Source organism: Somniosus microcephalus, chromosome 13 (genome assembly GCF_052327205.1).
Source record: "Somniosus microcephalus isolate GS21.2 chromosome 13, FLI_Smic_1.0, whole genome shotgun sequence".
NCBI lineage: Eukaryota > Metazoa > Chordata > Chondrichthyes > Squaliformes > Somniosidae > Somniosus > Somniosus microcephalus.
The window spans coordinates 81,653,437-81,671,078 of NC_140999.1; the positions used below are offsets into that span (position 1 = coordinate 81,653,437).

Sequence of the window (17,642 nt, forward strand, 5' to 3'; positions counted from 1 at the left end):
CTTCAGCGACTGGTGCACAAGGACACCCAGGTCTCGTTGCACTTCCCCTTCTCCCAATCTATTGCCGTTCAGATAATAATCTGCCTTCCTGTTTTTGCCACCAAAGTGGATAACCTTGCATCTATCCACATTATACTGCATCTGCCATGCCCAATCACCCAACCTGTCCAAATCATACTGGAGTTTCTCGGCATCCTCCTCACAGCACACGCCCACCCAGCTTTGTGTCCTCTGCAAACTTGGAGATATTACATCTCACCTTGGTCCCAAATCTCTCAGCCTGGCTTCTTGCAGACGGGCCTGAGTAAAGCAGAGAGCCCCTGGGGTAAGGAAAGGTCCATCTCAGGCAAGAGCTCTCACCCGGGCATCCCTCAGAGCTCTCACCCGGGCATCTCAGCAAGGCCGCCCGCCCGCCAACCTGTCAATCATCAGGCCCCGCCACGCAGCCAATCACCGGCCCAGGCCCCACCTCGCAGCCAATCAGCGGCTCTGGCCCCCTGCCCTGCAGCCAATCACCAGCTCTGGCCCCGCCCCGCAGCCAATCACCAGCTCTGGCCCCGCCCCGCAGCCAATCACCAGCTCTGGCTCCGCCGCGCAGCCAATCGCCGGCTCTTGCCCCGCCCCGCAGCCACTCAGGGGAAACAATCCGAGGATCACGTGAGCAGAGACTGCAGGAGGCGACGGGTGGCTGTTTGGAGCGGGAGTGGCAGCGGGTTGAATCCACGGGCAGGCCTCAGATACCAGACTGGCAGTCGGTGAGAGCCGGGGTTTGTCCTCATTCGGGGTGGGGGATATATGAAGAATTCCTGTGCTGGGAGTGATTGATTTGTGTGAGGCAAGAGTGTTAGTGGTTACAGAACCAAGCCGGGTAAATGGGTTAAAATGATCTGATTGAATGGGACAGGCTGGAGGGGCCTCCTGTTCCTGTGGAGGTTCCCAGTCACATTAGACAATGCAGCTGGTCTATAAACACAGACTCGGGGCCATATCAGGACTTTGCACATCTGGCAAATGTGCAGATCTAAACTTTCGGACAAATCATCTCCAGCTTCAAGGGACAGGAATTGCTCTCAATCGACCTTGGGCTGTAAATGGGCTTAGCATTTCCAAACTGCTACAGTTGCTCCGGGGGAATTAATCACTGATGCTCTCATTTCCCCACCCCCCACCTAGGTTTAAATCTAAAACATGAAGCTCTCGGTAATGCTGTTGGTTCCCATCTGCTGTTTGTTCAGTCGCACACTACAAGGCGGTAAGTGTCACATAGAATATACAGCACAGAGACAGGCCATTTGGCCCAACTAGTCTGAGCTGGTGTTTATACGAGTCTCCTCCCATTCCAGCTACCTCAACATATCTTTCTATTCCCTTTTCTCTTGTCTAGTTTCCTTTTGAAAGCATCTAAGCTATTTGCCTCAACCATATCCTGCAGTAGTGAGTTTCACATTCTCACCACTCCGAGTAAAGACATGTCTCCTTTCCCTGTTTGATTGTTGTAACTCTCTTGTTTTGATGGCCCCTAGTTTTGGATTCTCCCTCAAGTGGAAGCATTCTCTCCACATCCACTCTGTCTAATCCATTCATAATTTTATCGATTTCTATCTCTAAGTCTTTGCTTTTCTAAAGAAAAAAGACTCAACCTGTTCAATCTTTCCAGATAGCTGTAGTGTCTCAGTTCTGTTACCATCCCTTGTAAATGTGTTTTGCATTTTCTCCAGTGCTACTATGTCCTTTTTATAGTATGGAGACCAGAACTGTGCACAATACTCTAAATGCAGCCTTATACAAGTGTAACTTAACTTCACTACTTTTGTTAGCATTTTTAATTGCTTTGCTGACCTGCGATGTTGCTTTTGCGGGAGGGTTTAAACTAAAATGGCAGGGGGTTGGGAACCTGAGCAGGGGGACAGAGGAAAGGGAAACAAGGATAAAAGCAAAAGATAGGAAGGAGAAAAACAAAAGTGGCAGTCAGAGAAATCAATGGTTTAAATCAAACATGGCCACAGTAAATAATAATTCTAATAGGTCTAAGAGCGTTAAAAAAACAAGCCTGAAGGCTTTGTGTCTTAATGCGAGGAGCATTTGTAATAAGGTGGATGAATTAACTGCGCAAATAGAGGTAAACGAATATGATTTGATTGGGATTACGGAAACATGGCTCCAGGGTGGCGAAGGCTGGGAACTCAACATCCAGGGGTATTCAATACTCAGGAAAGATAGGCAAAAAGGAAAGGGAACTTTGGTAGCATTACTGGTTAAAGAAGGGATTAACACAATTGTAATGAAGGATATTAGCTCTGATGATGTGGAATCTGTATGGGTGAACTGAGAAATACCAAGGGGCAGAAAATGTTAGTGGGAGTGGTATATAGACCTCCAAACAGTAATGTGGAGGTTGGGGATGGCATTAAAAGGGAAATTAGAGAAGCGTGCAATAAGGGCACAGAAGTCATCATGGGTGACTTTAATCTACATATAGATTGGGCTAACCAAATTAGTAACAATACTGTGGAGGAGGAATTCCTGGAGTGTTTACGGGATGGTTTCCTGGACCAATATGTCGAGGAGCCAACCAGAGATCAGGCCATCTTAGACTGAGTTATGTAACGAGAAAGGATTAATTAGCAATCTTGTTGTACGAGGCCCCTTGGGTCGGAGCGATCATAATATGATAGAATTCTTCATTAAGATGGAGAATGAAGTTGTTGACTCGGAGACTAGGGTCCTGAATTTAAATAAAGGGAACTACGATGATCTGAGGCACGAATTGGGTAGGATTGACTGTGGAATATCACTCAAAGGGTTAACAGTGGATAGGCAATGGCAAACATTCAAAGACCGCGTGGATGAACTACAGAATTTGTTCATCCCAGTTTGGCATAAAAATAAAACAAAAAAGGTGACTCAACCGTGGCTAACGAGGGAAATTAGGGATAGCATAAGATCCAAGGAGAGGACATATAAATTGGCCAGAAAAAGCAGTAATCCAGAGGATTGGGAGCAGTTTAATTTTAACAAAGGAGGACAAAGGGATTAATTAAGAAAGGGAAAATAGAATGAGAGTAAGCTTGCAGGGAACATAAAAACTGACTGTAAAAGCTTTTATAGATATGTGAAGAAAAAAAGATTGGTGAAGTCAAGCGTAGGTCCCTTGCAGTCAGAATCAGGGGAATTTATAATGGGGGACAAAGAAATGGCAGACCAATTAAATACATATTTTGGTTCTGTCCTCACAAAGGAGGACAAAAATAACCTCCCAGACATGTCGGGGAACATAGGGTCTGATGAAAGGGAGGAACTGAAAGAAATTAGTATTTGTAGGGAAATGGTGTTAGGGAAATTGATGGGATTGAAGGCCGATAAATCCCCGGGGCCTGATAATCTACATCCTAGGGTACTTGAGGAAGTGGCCCTAGAAATAGTAGATGCATTGCTGATCATCTTCCAACATTCGATGGAATCTGGAACAGTACCCATGGATTGGAGGGTAGCTAATGTTACCCCACTATTCAAAAATGGTGGCAGAGAGAAAACGGGGAGTTACAGACCGGTAAGCCTGACATCGGTAGTGGGGAAAATGCTAGAGTCCATTATAAAAGATGTAATAGCAGAGCACTTGGAAAATAGTGACAGGATCGGACAAAGTCGACATGGATTTACAAAAGGTAAATCGTGCTTGACTAATCTGGAATTTTTTGAGGATGTAACTAGTAAAATAGATAAGGGAGAACCAGTGGATGTGGTGTATTTGGACTTTCAGAAGGCTTTTGATAAGGTCCCACATAAGAGATTAGCGTGTAAAGTTAAGGCACATGGGATTGGGGGCAAGGTATTGACTTGGATAGAGAACTGGTTGGCAGATAGAAATCAAAGAGTTGGAATAAACGGGTCTTTTTCCGAGTGGCAGGCAGTGACTAGTGGGGTACCGCAGGGATCGGTCCTTGGACTCCAGCTATTCACAATATATATTAATGATCTAGACAAGGGAACTAGATGTAATATCTCCAAATTTGCTGATGACACAAAGCTGGGTGGGCGTGTGTGCTGTGAGGAGGATGCCGAGAAACTCCAGGATGATTTGGACAGGTTGGGTGATTGGGCAGAAGCATGGCAGATGCAATATAACGTGGATAAATGTGAGGTTATCCGCTTTGGTGTCAAAAACAGGAAGGCAGATTATTATCTGAATGGCAATAGATTGGGAGAAGGGGAAGTGCAACGAGACCTGTGTTTCCTTGTGCACCAGTTGCTGAAGGTAAGCATGCAGGTGCAGCAGGCGGTTAAGAAGGCAAATGGTATGTTGGCCTTCATAGCGAGAGGGTTTGAGTACAGGAACAAGGATGTCTTGCTGCAGGGGGGGCACGGTGGCATAGTGGTTAGCACTGTTGCCTCACAGCGCCAGGGACCCGGGTTCAAATCTGGCCTCGGGTGACTGTCTGTGTGGAGTTTGCACATTCTCCCCGTGTCTGCGTGGGTTTCCTCCGGGTGCTCCGGTTTCCTCCCACAGTCCAAAGATGTGCAGGTTAGGTTGATTTGGCTATGATAAATTGACCCTTAGTGTTAGGGGATTAAATACATGGGGTTACAGGGATAGGGTGGGATATGTGTCGGTGCAGGCTCGATGGGCCGAAATGGCCTCTATCTGCACTGTAGATTCTGTGATTCTGTGAGTTGTACAGGGCCTTGGTGAGACCACACCTTGAGTATTGTGTGCAGTTTTGGTCACCTTATCTGAGGAAGGATGTTCTTGCCATAGAAGGAGTTCAGCGAAGATTCACCAGGCTGATACCTGGGATGGCAGGAATGACGTATGAGGAGAGATTGGGACGATTGGGCTTGTACTCGCTGGAGTTTAGAAGAATGAGAGGGGATCTCATTGAAATTTATAAAATTCTGACAGGACTGGACAGACTAGATGCAGGAAGGATGTTCCTGATGGTCGGGGAGTCCAGAACCAGGGGTCACAGTCTAAGGATAAGGGGTAGGCCTTTTAGGACAGAAATGAGGAGGAATTTCTTCACCCAGAGAGTGGTGAACCTGTGGAATTCTCTACCACAGAAGGCAGTAGACGCCAATTCATTAAATATATTCAAGAAGGAGTTGGATATATTTCTTAAGGCTAAAGGGATCAAGGAGTATGGGGAGAAAGCAGGGACCGGGTACTGAACTTGGATGATCAGCCATGATCGCATTGAATGGTGGAGCAGGCTCGAGGGGCCGAATGGCCTACTCCTGCTCCTATCTTCTATGTTTCTATGTTAATGATTTGTTCACCTGCATCCCTAGATCCCTTTGCTCTTCTACCCCATTCGGTTTCTTATTTTCTAAGGTGTAGGTGACGTTTCTGTTTTTCCAACCAATCACCTTGCATTTATTGATGTTAAAGTTCATTTGCCACTTAACTGCCCAGTCTGCAAGTTTTCTAATGTCTTGAATTATGTTGCATTCTTCCTCAGTGTTAGCTATACTCCGCAGCTTGGTATTATCTGCAAATTTTGATAGTTACTTATCCCTAAGTCCAAATCATTGTTGTAAATTATGAATAACTGTGGTCCCAGCACTGATCTGTGTGGAACACTGCTTTCTACCGTCTTCCAATCTGAATAACTACCCTTTTACCCCTACCTTCTATTTTTTAAATCTAATTTGCTTTCCATTCATCTAATTGTCCCCTGACTCCACATGCTGCCCCATTCACCCATGACCTACATTGGCTCCCAGTTAAGCAATGCCTTGATTTTAAAATTCTCATCCTTGTTTTCAAATCCCTCCATGGCCTCGCCCTTCTCTATCTCCGTAATCTCCTTCAGCCCTACAACCCCCCCCCCCCCCCCCCCCCCCGAGATATCTGCGTTCCTCTAATTCTGCCCTCTTGAGCATCCCTGATTATAATCACTCAACCATTGGTGGCCGTGCCTTCAGCTGCCGAGGCCCTAGTCTCTGGAATTCCCTGCCGAAACCTCGCTACCTCTCTTTCCTCCTTTTAAGACGCTCCTTAAAACCTACTTCTTTGACCAAGCTTTTGGTCACCTGCCCTAATTGCTTATGTGGCTCAGTGTCAAATTTTTTGTCTTTTAATACTCCTGTGAAGCACCGTTGGAGGTTTTACTGTGTTAAAGGTGCTATATAAATACAAGTTGTTGTTTAGAACATTTTATTCTTTTTATGGTCCTTGATAATTTGATTTTGTAATTTCTCTTTGCCTTCTTGATTTTTTTAACTTCTTGCCTAAGTTCTTTGTATTCCCTTTTGTCCTCCCCTCCTTTAGTATCTAAGTACTAATGCCTTTTTCTTTAGAATCAGATTCCCTTTAGTTCTTTATTCATCCACGGTGCCCCATAATTAGCTTGGGGTGTTCATGTTTTCATGGGAGAGGTGCTGTGTAAGAGCTGTATCGTGGGCTCTTATCGGGGAAATTGGGATCAGCCAAGAGCTGAGTTGTTCTGGAAGTATTCAGTGAAAGACCTTCAGGACTGATGGAACTAATAACCGATCTTGTGTTTGTCGTATGCACTCTTGTTGAAAATGCTCACTGGGCTTCTCTAAGACCAATCGGTACGTCTCGGTTACTATTTGAACCAAATGGTTCCGATTCAGTTCCTCAAATCTTACTCGACAGCTTTGCATTTGTTCAGCTCTGCACAGTGATCCTAGTAAAGGTGCTGAGTGTTTCCAACCATGTTTATCACAGCACACACACAGTCTCTGGACTGACATAGGTTTCAGACATGCATATTCTGAAACCATTGCAAAAGGAAAACCGATATTGAATATCTTGGAGCACAGTGAAGGACACAGGATGTTGGAGTACATTAAAGTTTGTATATAACTGAATTCTGAGCTTCATGATGGTAATGTGTTTATAAATGTAAGAAGTCACACAACACCAGGTTATAGTCCAACAGCTTTATTTGAAATCACAAGCTTTCGGAGCGCTGCTCCTTCGTCAGGTGAAGTGGAGAAATGCATAAAGACACAGCTTATATAGTCAGAGAATAATGTCAGATGTTTACAGGTAATCTTTCCAACTGCCATTTATAGCACCTCGGCAGAGAGATAATCATAGCAATCAAAGGTGTGAATGGTGTCCAAACAGGTCAGTAAGGAAAACATTACATCAAAGAACATGCAGATGCTGGGGTCTGTATGAAAAACAAAAAAACAGACAGAAAACATTTTTTTTGCTGGAAATCACAGCAGGTCTGGCCGCATCTGTGTAGAGAGAACAAGCCAATGTCGACTCGATTCTGGATGACCCTGCGTCAGGTGGGGTTACATGTAGCGTGACATGAACCCAAGATCTCGGTTGAGGCCGTCCTCATGGGTGCGGAACTTAGCTATCAGTTTCTGCTCGACGATTTTGCGTTGTGTGTCTCGAAGGCCACCTTGGAGAATGCTTACCCGAAGATCGGAGGCTGAATGTCCTTGACTGCTGAAGTGTTCCCCGACTGGGAGGGAACACTCCTGCCTGGTGATTGTTGCGCGGTGTCCGTTCATCCGTTGTCGCAGTGTCTACGTGGTCTCGCTGATGTACCATGCTCCGGGGCATCCTTTCCTGCAACGTATGAGGTAGACAACGTTGGCCGAGTCACATGAGTATGTACCTGGTGGGTGGTGTCCTCACGTGTGATGATGGTATCTGTGTTGATGATCTGGCATGTCTTGCAGAGGTTGCTGTGGCAGGGTTGTGTGGTGTCGTGGTCGCTGTTCTGAAAGCTGGGTAATTTGCTGCGAACGATGGTCTGTTTGAGGTTAGGCGGCTGTTTGAAAGCGAGTAGTGGAGGCGTGGGGATGGCCTTAGCGAGGTGTTCGTCGTCATCGATGACATGTTGAAGGCTGCGAAGAACATGGCGTAGTTTCTCCGCTCCGGGGAAGTACTGGACGACGACGGGTACTCTTGGTTGTGTCCCGTGTTTGTCTTAGGAGGTCTATGCGATTTTTCGCTGTGGCCCGTCGGAACTGTCGATCGACGAGTCGGGCGTCATATCCCGTTCTTACAAGGGCGTCTTTCAGTGTCTGTAGGTGTCCATCGCGTTCCTCCTCGTCTGAGCAGATCCTGTGTATTCGCAGGGCTTGTCCATAGGGGATGGCTTCTTTAACGTGGTTAGGGTGGAAGCTGGAGAAGTGAAGCATCGTGAGGTTGTCCGTGGGCTTGCGGTAGAGTGAAGTGCTGAGGTGTCTGTCTTTGATGGAGATTCGTGTGTCCAAGAATGAAACCGATTCTGAGGAGTAGTCCATGGTAAGTTTGGTGGGATGGAACTTGTTGATATCGTGTAGTCTTTTCAGTGATTCCTCGCCGTGGGTCCAGAGGAAGAAAATGTCGTCTATGTATCTGGTGTATAGCGTTGGTTGGAGATCCTGTGCAGCGAAGAAGTCTTGCTCGAACTTGTGCATGAAGATGTTTGCGTATTGGGGTGAGAATTTGGTCCCCATGGCTGTTCCGTGTGTTTGGGTAAAGAACTGGTTGTCAAAGGTGAAGACATTGTGGTCAAGGATGAAGCGGATGAGTTGTAGGATGGCGTCTGGGGATTGGCTGTCGTTGGTGTTGAGTACTGAGGCTGTCGCAGCGATGCTGTCATCGTTGGGGGATACTGGTGTAGAGTGCCGAGACGTCCATCGTGGCGAGGAGTGTTCCTGGTTCAACTGGTCCGTGGGTGCTGAGTTTCTGTAAGAAGTCTGTAGTGTCGCGACAGAAGCTGGGGGTTCCCTGTACGATGGGTTTCAGGATGCCCTCGACATATCCAGAGAGGTTCTCACACAGGGTTCCGTTGCCTGATACGATAGGACGTCTGGGTGTGTTGGCTTTGTGTATCTTTGGGAGGCAGTAGAAGTCTCCCACGCGGGGAGTACGTGGGATGAGAGCATGTAGGATGCTTTGAAGGTCTGGATCGAAGGTCTTGATCAGTCTGTTGAGTTGGCGGGTGTGTTCTTCGGTCGGATCTGCGGGTAACTGTCTGTAGTGTTCCTGGTTGTCCAGTTGTCGGTATACTTCTTTGCAATAGTCCGTTCTGTTCTGTATGACGATGGCGCCTCCTTTGTCTGCTGGTTTGATGACGATGTTGCGGTTGGTCTTGAGAGCGTGGATGGCGTTGCGTTGTGCTCGGGTGACATTCTGGACTGTCTTGTGAGTGCGGCTGATGAATCTGGCGTTGATGCATCTCCTGACAGCTTGAGCATACATGTCAAGCTTAGGGCAGCGACCCTCCGGAGGGGTCCAATTTGACTCTTTCTTCTTCGGTCGCTGCACTGCGGCTCCCTCTGTCTGCTGTTCCGGATCATTGATTGTCTCATTGGGTTCGCTGCTGACATCTTGGGATTTGTGGAAGAATTCCCGGAGCCTCATTCTCCTGATGAATTCCTCTCTGCCTGCCGCGAGACCGATGTGGGGCAGAAATTGAGCCCTCGGCTGAGAACTTCAATTTCGTCTGGTTGAAGGGTGTGGTCGGACATGTCCTCAAACTATATTTACATGTAAATGATGACTTGCTGAACTGCTCACACCAGGTGTTGTGATCACCTCCACATGGCTGCCTTGAGGATGAGTTCATGGAGTGTATTAGGGATGGGTTTCTTGAGCAGTATGTAACTGAACCGACCAGGGGGCAAGCAACCTTAGATCTGGTCCTGTGTAACGAGACAGGATTAATTAAAAATGTCCTAGTAAAGGATCCCCTTGGAATGAGTGACCATAACATGGTTGAATTCCATATTCAATTAGAGGGTGAGAAGGTTGGATCTAAAACAAGCGTGCTAAGCTTGAATAAAGGAGACAATGAAGGTATGAGAGCGGAATTGAGTGGATTGGGAAAATAGATTAAAAGGGTAAGACGATGCATGATCAGTGGTGTACATTTAAGGAGTTATTTTACAACTTCCAAAAAATATATATCCCACTGAGAAGAAAAGGGTGTAAAAGAAAAGACAGCCATCTGTGGCTAAGTAAAGAAATTAAAGATAGTATTTGACTAAAAACAAGGGCATATAACTTAGCCAAATCTAGTGGGAGGATAGAGGATTGGGAAAACTTTAAAAGACAGCAAAAAATAACAAAAAGATTGATTAAGAAAGGGAAGATAGATTATGAAAGTAAATGAGCAAAAAATATAAAAACAGATAGTAAGAGTTTTTATAGTGTTATAAAAAGAAAAAGGGTGGCTAAAGTAAATGTTGGTCCATTAGAGGATGAGACTGGGAAATTAATGGTGGGAAATATGGAGATGGCAAAAACACTGAATATTTTATATCAGTCTACAGTAGAAGACACTAAGAATATCCCAACACTGGACAAACGGGGCTAAAGGGGGGGGGGGGGGGGAGGAGCTAAAACACGATCAAAATCACTAAGGAAGTGGTACTCGGTAAAGTAATGGGACTCAAGGCGGATAAATCACCTGGACCTGATGGCTTACATCCTTGGGTCTTGAGGGAAGTGGCGGTAGGGATTGTGGATGCATTGGTAATTTTCCAAAACTCCCTGGACTCGGCAAAGGTCCCGGCAGACTGGAAAACTGCTAATGTAACACCCTTATTTAAAAAGGGCAGTAGACAGAAGGCTGGAAACTATGTTAGCCTAACATCTGTGGTAGGTAAAATATTGGGAGTCCATTATTAAGGAGACAGTAACAGGACATTTGGATAATCATAATTTAATAGGACAAAGTCAGCATGGTTTTATGAAGGGGAAGTCATGTTTGACAAATTTGCTGGAGTTCTTTGAGGAAGTAACATATAGGGTGGATAAAGGGGAACCAGTGGACGTAGTGTATTTAGACTTCCAAAAGGCATTTGACAAGGTGCCACACAAGATTATTGCTTAAGATAAAAAAAATCACAAGATTGGGGGTAATGTTCTGGCATGGATAGAGGATTGGCTATCTAACAAGGCAGAGAGTTGGGATAAATGGTTCATTCTCAGACTGGCAATCAGTAACTGGTGGTGTTCCGCAGGGGTCAGTGCTGGGTCCCCAACTCTTTACAATCTATATTAATGATTTGGAGGAGGGGACCGAGTGTAACATATCAAAGTTTGCAGATGATACTAAGATGGGAGGGAAAGTAGTGAGTGAGAAGGACATAAAAAACCTGCAAGGGGACATAGACAGGCTAAGTAAGTGGGCAGAGATTTGGCAGATGGAATACAATACTGGAAAGTGAGAGGTTATGCACTTTGGCGGGAAAAATCGTAGAGCAAGTTATTATCTTAATGGCAAGAAACTGGAAAGTACTGAAGTACAAAGGGATCTGGGGGTCCTGGTGCACGAAACTCAAAAGGTTAGTATGCAGGTGCAGCAAGTGATTACGAAGGCCAATGGAATGTTGGCTTTCATTGCTAGGGGGATAGAATATAAAAATAGGGAGGTATTGCTTCAGTTGTACAAGGTATTGGTGAGACCGCACCTGGAATACTGCGTACAGTTTTGGTGTCCGTACTTAAGGACATACTTGCTCTCGAGTCAGTACAAAGAAGGTTCACTCGGTTAATCCTGGGGATGAGGGGATGGACATATGAGGAGAGGTTGAGGAGATTGGGACTCTACTCATTGGAGTTCAGAAGAATGAGAGGCGATCTTATTGAAACATAAGATTGTGAAGGGGTTGGATCGGGTGGATGCAGGGAAGATGTTCCCGATGATGGGTGAAACTAGAACTAGGGGGCATAGTCTTAGAATAAGGGGCTGCTCTTTCAAAACTGAGATGAGGAGGAATTACTTCACTCAGAGGGTGGTAGGTCCATGGAATATGCTGCCCCAAAAAGCTGTAGAAGCTACATCATTACATAAATTTAAAACAGAAATAGACAGTTTCCTAGAAGTAAAGGGAATTAAGGGTTACGGGGAGCGGGCAGGAATTTGGACATGAGTCTAGGTTCGGATCGGTCATGGCCCTGTGGGTAGCGGAGCGGGCCCAGGGGCCGTGTAGCCTGATCCTGCTCCTATTTCGTGTGTCTAATTCTGTTCGATTCAGGAGATGGTTCTGTGATAGTGGATTGGCGGTTAGGATCAGATCAGCCATGATCTTATTGAATGGCGGAGCAGGCTCGAGGGGCCGATTGACCTACTCCTCCTATTTCTTATGTTCTTATGTGACAATTTGTCAGGGCCTTTCTTGGTGACTTTGCCATTTTTTATATAGGGGTTTGCTTTTCAGACCGTTCATTATCTTAAACGTATAAGATGCAATGCAGCCTGTACTGATGGCCCTCTTTATAGTGTCTACTAGGGCTGTGGGGCCTCAGTAAAGTCATTCTGTCACATGCCCTCAGTAGACCAGTTTGATTGAATCTCTGTCTCACTGGAGCCATTTGATTTGAGTGTATGATATCGCACCCACCGGGTGACCCGTTTGGGCTGGTGTTGGAGCATGTCTGAGTGGAGTGATTTGATTTAAGCATTGGACACGAATGGGATACATCGGGATGGCTGCGCGGGAGTCTCTTATTGGGGAAACTGGGTTCAGCCAAGAGCTGCAGGAGCGAGTTACCAACTGCAGCTCACAATCCTGTCCTGGAGAGACCTCTCACAGGGAAGTGTGAACAGCTGCGGGGAACGCAAGTCCAGAAAGGAATGAATGAGGTGGGGGGGTTACTGCTTGCTGTGGGGGATCAAACACTGGACCATCCTTTGGGCAGTCGGACAGTTCCGAGCCAAATCTTTACAAACTTTCTATAAGCTTAAGTCACACTTGTAATTTGCAGGCTAGATAATTTCACACTGCTGAGGTCAGTTTGTTACCTTTTCAGAGTTAGCTGCTGATACTAATGCCACGGGGTGTCTGTCGCGTTGCCAACTCTAGTTGAAGGTGTTCCTGGAGGCTTCGACTCGTGACTTCTTGCCTCCAGCTGCCCTGCCCCCACCCTCCCGCCATTGGTCGCCCCGACACGTCCATCTCCGCGGTGCCCTGCCGCCCCACGCCAATCTGAAAGCGAAAAAACTCCTTACCCAATTGGACGATTCTTGACTCACTCGGTCTTTGTTTCCCCCCCCCCCGGCTCCAATATTTTTACAACTAATAAACGGAACTGTTGGAAGAAAAGGGGAAGAGGCACTTTTTTTTTAATATCCGAGGTTTCTCCCGGGTTTGCTCGCAGCAGTGTCCTGGAGATGAATCTTCAGTCCCCAGGGCCAACCCCGGAGCGTTGGCCACACCAGATGTCTGGCCCCTTTTTAACTGCAGATGACCAGTCTGCTGAAGTCTGATGTTGATGCAGTAAAATGAAGCTCAGATTTCCCAGTTTGGGCTGGGCTGAGCCGGATGGAATGGCAGTGGTATAGAAGGGTGAACAGATGGGATGGTGCACCACAGTTGTAAAGACGTAGAATGCCAGGACGGGCTCAGTAGATTGGGCAGGACAGAAACTGGACTGTAGGGGATATGAGTAAGGAGTGATGGGGAGGTGAGCTCAGAGCTGCAATCAAGAACCTTAGGACGGGAGGTTAGAAATGGGGTAGTAGTTGGGAGTGGACAAGAGGGTTGCGGGAGAGCTTTTTAAGAAAGCGGCACGGATAGCAGTTATGAAGTAGGGGGCAGATATTGGGCCAAGAAAAGGTAGCCGAGTGGTAATAAAATCCATGAACCTAGTGTTAATGAACATAAATACAGAGGATAAGGCGAAGGGGGTAGGAGGTGGTGGCGAGGAATTTGGGGTTGTCCTTTCCCTCAGTGATCCTTGTGTGGTGAGGGGATTTGGCTTCGGATGGAGCCACATTATTATTTCAAGCAGTCGAGCTTGAACCAATCAAGTGGTGATGCGCTATCAATTACTCATAAAAGACTGAGTTAAGAGAGTAACTAAAGGCTTTTATTAACAACAGAATGGAGGTCTGCCTCGAGTGGTCGACCGGTCCAGAATACAAAGGGCTGGGGAGCAGTCACCTTTATACTAGGACTTGTGGGAGGAGTCAGCCGAGGCATGTCCAGGCATGTACACAGTGGAATACAAACAGTGGTTTACCACATTCACCCCTTGTTTAAAATTGAGTCCGGTGGGGTGAAGTGTATTAAAAGTTAGTGTATTGGAGTCTCTCTGGAGGTCTTGTCTGCCGCTGTGATCGGCGTGGCGACGGCAGGGGTAGTGGAGCTTCCGGCGTCGAGTCCCGCGTAGGCTGTGGCACAGGCGTGTCGTCCTTGTAGATGTCGAGCGGGTCGCTGGGCCCAGGCCTGCCGTCTGCCGGGGCTGGATATCGGGTCGTGGGGGGGGGGGTGGTAGTGAGTAGTGGGTTACTGCGGCCCCCGAGGGTGCAAGGTCTCTTATGGAGACTGTGTCCTCCCGCCCGTCCGGGTATGCAATGTAAGCATACTGGGGGTTGGCGTGGAGGAGGTCGACCCTCTCGACCAGGGGGTCCGTTTTATGGGTCCTCACGTGCCTTCTCAGTAGGACCGGCCCTGGGGACGTCAGCCATGGCGGTAGCGATGTCCCCGATGTGGACTTCCTTGGGAAGACAAACATTTTCTCATGAGGGGTGGCGTTAGTGGCAGTGCAGAGAAGTGACCGAATAGAGTGGAGCGCATCGGGGAGCACATCCTGCCAGCGGGAGGTTGGAAGGCCCCTAGACTTTAAGGCTAGCAGGGCGGCCTTCCAAACTGTCGCATTTTCTCTTTCCACCTGTCCGTTCCCCCGGGGGTTGTAACTGGTGGTCCTGCTTGTGGCAATACCCCTAGTTAGCAGGTACTGACGGAGTTCGTCGCTCATAAACGATGAGCCCCGGTCACTATGGATATAGCTGGGGAAACCGAACAGGGTGAAGAGGTCGTTCAGACATTTAATGACCGTGGCAATGGTCATGTCCGGGCAGGGGATGGCGAACGGGAAACGGGAGTACTCATCAATAATATTGAGGAAGTACACATTGCGGTCGGAGGAGGGGAGAGGCCCTTTAAAATCAGCGCTCGAAGGGGCGAGTGGCTTTTATCAGGTGGGCCCTGTCTGGTCTATAAAAGTGCGGTTTGCACTCAGCGCAGACTTGGCAGTTCCTGGTCATGGTCCTGACCTCCTCAATAGAGTAAGGCAGGTTGCGGGCCTTGATGAAGTGGAAGAACCTGGTGACCCCCGGGTGGCAGAGGTCATTGTGGAGGGCCCGCAGTCTATCGATCTGCGCGCTGGCGCAGGTGCCACGCGATAGCGCATCCGGGGGTTCATTGAGCTTCCCGGGCTTGTAATTGTAGGTGGAAAGTTCGATTCTCCACCTCAAGATCTTGTCATTTTTGATTTTGCCCCTCTGCTTGTTGTTAAACATGAAAGCAACTGAACGCTGGTCAGTGAGCAGGGTAAATCGTTTTCCGGCCAGGTAGTGCCTCCAATGCCGCACAGCCTCCACAATCGCCTGGGCCTCCTTCTCAACAGCGGAGTGTCTGGTCTCCGGGCCTTGGAGGGTTCATGAAAAGAAGGCCACGGGTCTTCCCGCCTGATTGAGGGTAGCGGCCAGGGCAAAGTCGGACGCGTCGCTTTCCACCTGGAAGGGGATGGATTCGTCCACTGCGTGCATGGTGGCTTTGGCAATGTCTTCCTTGATACGGTGGAAGGCTAAGCGGGCCTCTGCCGTCAAGGGAAAAGAGGTGGACTTGATCAGCGGATGGGCCTTGTCCGCATAGTAGGGGACCCACTGGGCATAATAGGAGAAAAACCCTAGGCACCTCTTCAGGGCCTTGAGGCAGTGGGAGTTCCATAAGGGGACGCATCCGGTCGGGGCCGATGACTCCGTGTTCCACAACACAGCCAAGGATGGCGAGGCGGTTTGTGCGGAATATGCACTTCTCCTTGTTATATGTCAGGTTCAGGAGTTGGGCGGTGCGGAGGAATTTTTCGAGGTTTGCGTCATGGTCCTGCAAGTCACGGCCGCAGATGGTCACATTGTCCAGATATGGGAAAGTGGCCTGCAACGCATTTTGATCTACCATCCGGTCCATCTCCCTTTGGAAGACGGAGACCCCGTTGGTGACGCCAAAGGGAACCCTAAGGAAGTGATAGAGGCGGCCGTTTGCCTCAAAGGCGATATACTGGCGGTCCTCAGGGCGGATAGGGAGCTGGTGGTACGCTGATTTCAGGTCAATGGTCGAGAAGACGCGGTACTGCGCGATCTGGTTGACCATATCAGCTATGCGGGGGAGTGGGTAGGCGTCCAGCAGGGTGTAGCGATTTATTGTCTGGCTGTAGTCGATGACCAGGCGCTGCTTCTCGCCGGTCTTAACGACCACAACCTGGGCTCGCCAGGGGCTGGTGCTGCCCTCAATAATCCCTTCCTTCAGGAGCCGCTCCACTTCGGTTTTAATGAAAACCCTGTCCCCGGCACTGTATCGCCTGCTCTTTGTGGCGATGGGCTTACAGTCGGGGGTGAGGTTAGCAAACAGTGGGGGGGGGGTGACTCTGAGTGTGGAGAGGTTGCACCTGGTGCGCGGCGGGCAATTTGGGAGCTGCTGGCTGCGGACTGAGTGGGGGTAGGGGTCCCCCGTACGCCATCGTAACACTTTTAAGGTGGCACTGAAAATTTAACCCCAGCAGGACGGCAGCGCAGAGGTCGGGCAGGACCAGAAGTTTAAAATGATCGTACACGGTCCCGTCTACTACGAGTGTCACTACGCAGTAGCCGCCGATGTCCGCCGACTGGGACTCGGAGGCCATAGAAATCCGCTGGTGCGCAGGCAGGACTGGGAGAGAGCAACGCCGCACCGTGTCGGGGTGGATGAAGCTCTCCGTGCTCCCAGAGTCAAAAAGGCAGATTGTATCGTGGCCATTTACCTTAATGTCCATTGTGGAACTGGCCAGCTGGTGCGGTCTCGCTTGGTCCAGTGTAACGGATGCCAGCGTAGGGGTCGGTGTGTCGCTGCGGGTATCAGATGAGGCGGTGTTGGGGGCCTGCTGCGTTCCGGCTGTCGTCCAAGATGGCGGCGTCCATGGTCCCCATGTGGCTGGAGGCGTCCAAAATGGCTGCTGTACCGGTGGTTCGCACATGGCCGGGGAGGCCCAAGATGACGGCCCACACGCGGCGCTGCTGGGGTTCGGGGTGGCTTTGGCCCTGCAGACGTTAGCGTAGTGTCCCTTCTTCCCGCAGCCCGAGCAGATCGCGTTTTTCGCCGGGCAGGAGGCTCTGGGGTGTTTTGCCTGGCCACAGAAGTAGCATTTCTGGCCTTGGGACACTGCTGCGGTAGTTGGGCCGTGGCTGGGGTGGCACGGCGCTATGAGGCGGTCCTACCGTGTCCCAGGCTGTCATTCCCCGCGGCGTCCACGGTGCAGAGGAGTAGGCATCCATGCCCCGGTAGGCTGCGTCCAATGATAGTGCGAGTTCAGAGGCCTTGTTGAGGTCGAGGTCACTCTGCTCCAACAGTCGCTGTCGGGTGTAATTGGATCTGTGGCCCGCTACAAAAGCGTCCCGGATAAGTTCCTCTGTGTACACGGCGGCCTTTACATCCTTACAACCACAGGCCCGGCCAAGCACAGACAGTGCCTGAAGGTATTCCACGGTCGATTCCCCAGGTGGTTGTTTACGACTCCCCAGAAGGTGCCTGGCGTACACTTCGTTCACTGGGCGCGTGTACTGGTCCTTGAGGAGCTTGATAGCGTCCGCGTACGAGGTCGCGTCTTGGATGACCGAGTACACTCGGTGGTTCACTTTGGAGGTCAGGACATCCAGTTTGTCCTCGTCCGATTT

The 17,642-nt window shown here is 48.9% G+C and overlaps 1 protein-coding gene across 3 annotated transcripts in view; it reads left to right on the top strand.

The window, feature by feature from the left end:
- Positions 1-667: 667 nt before the first annotated feature.
- LOC147108447 (cystinosin-like) overlaps positions 668-17,642 on the top strand; it is a 61,695-nt gene continuing 44,720 nt past the window's right edge. For all 3 annotated transcript variants that reach the window (XM_086005090.1, XM_086005091.1, XM_086005092.1), the window contains exons 1-2: positions 668-755; positions 1,174-1,252. In XM_086005090.1, coding sequence (XP_085861216.1) covers positions 1,189-1,252 — 64 coding nt within the window. In that variant the 5' untranslated portion in view covers positions 668-755; positions 1,174-1,188. The remainder of the gene's footprint in view (positions 756-1,173; positions 1,253-17,642) is intronic.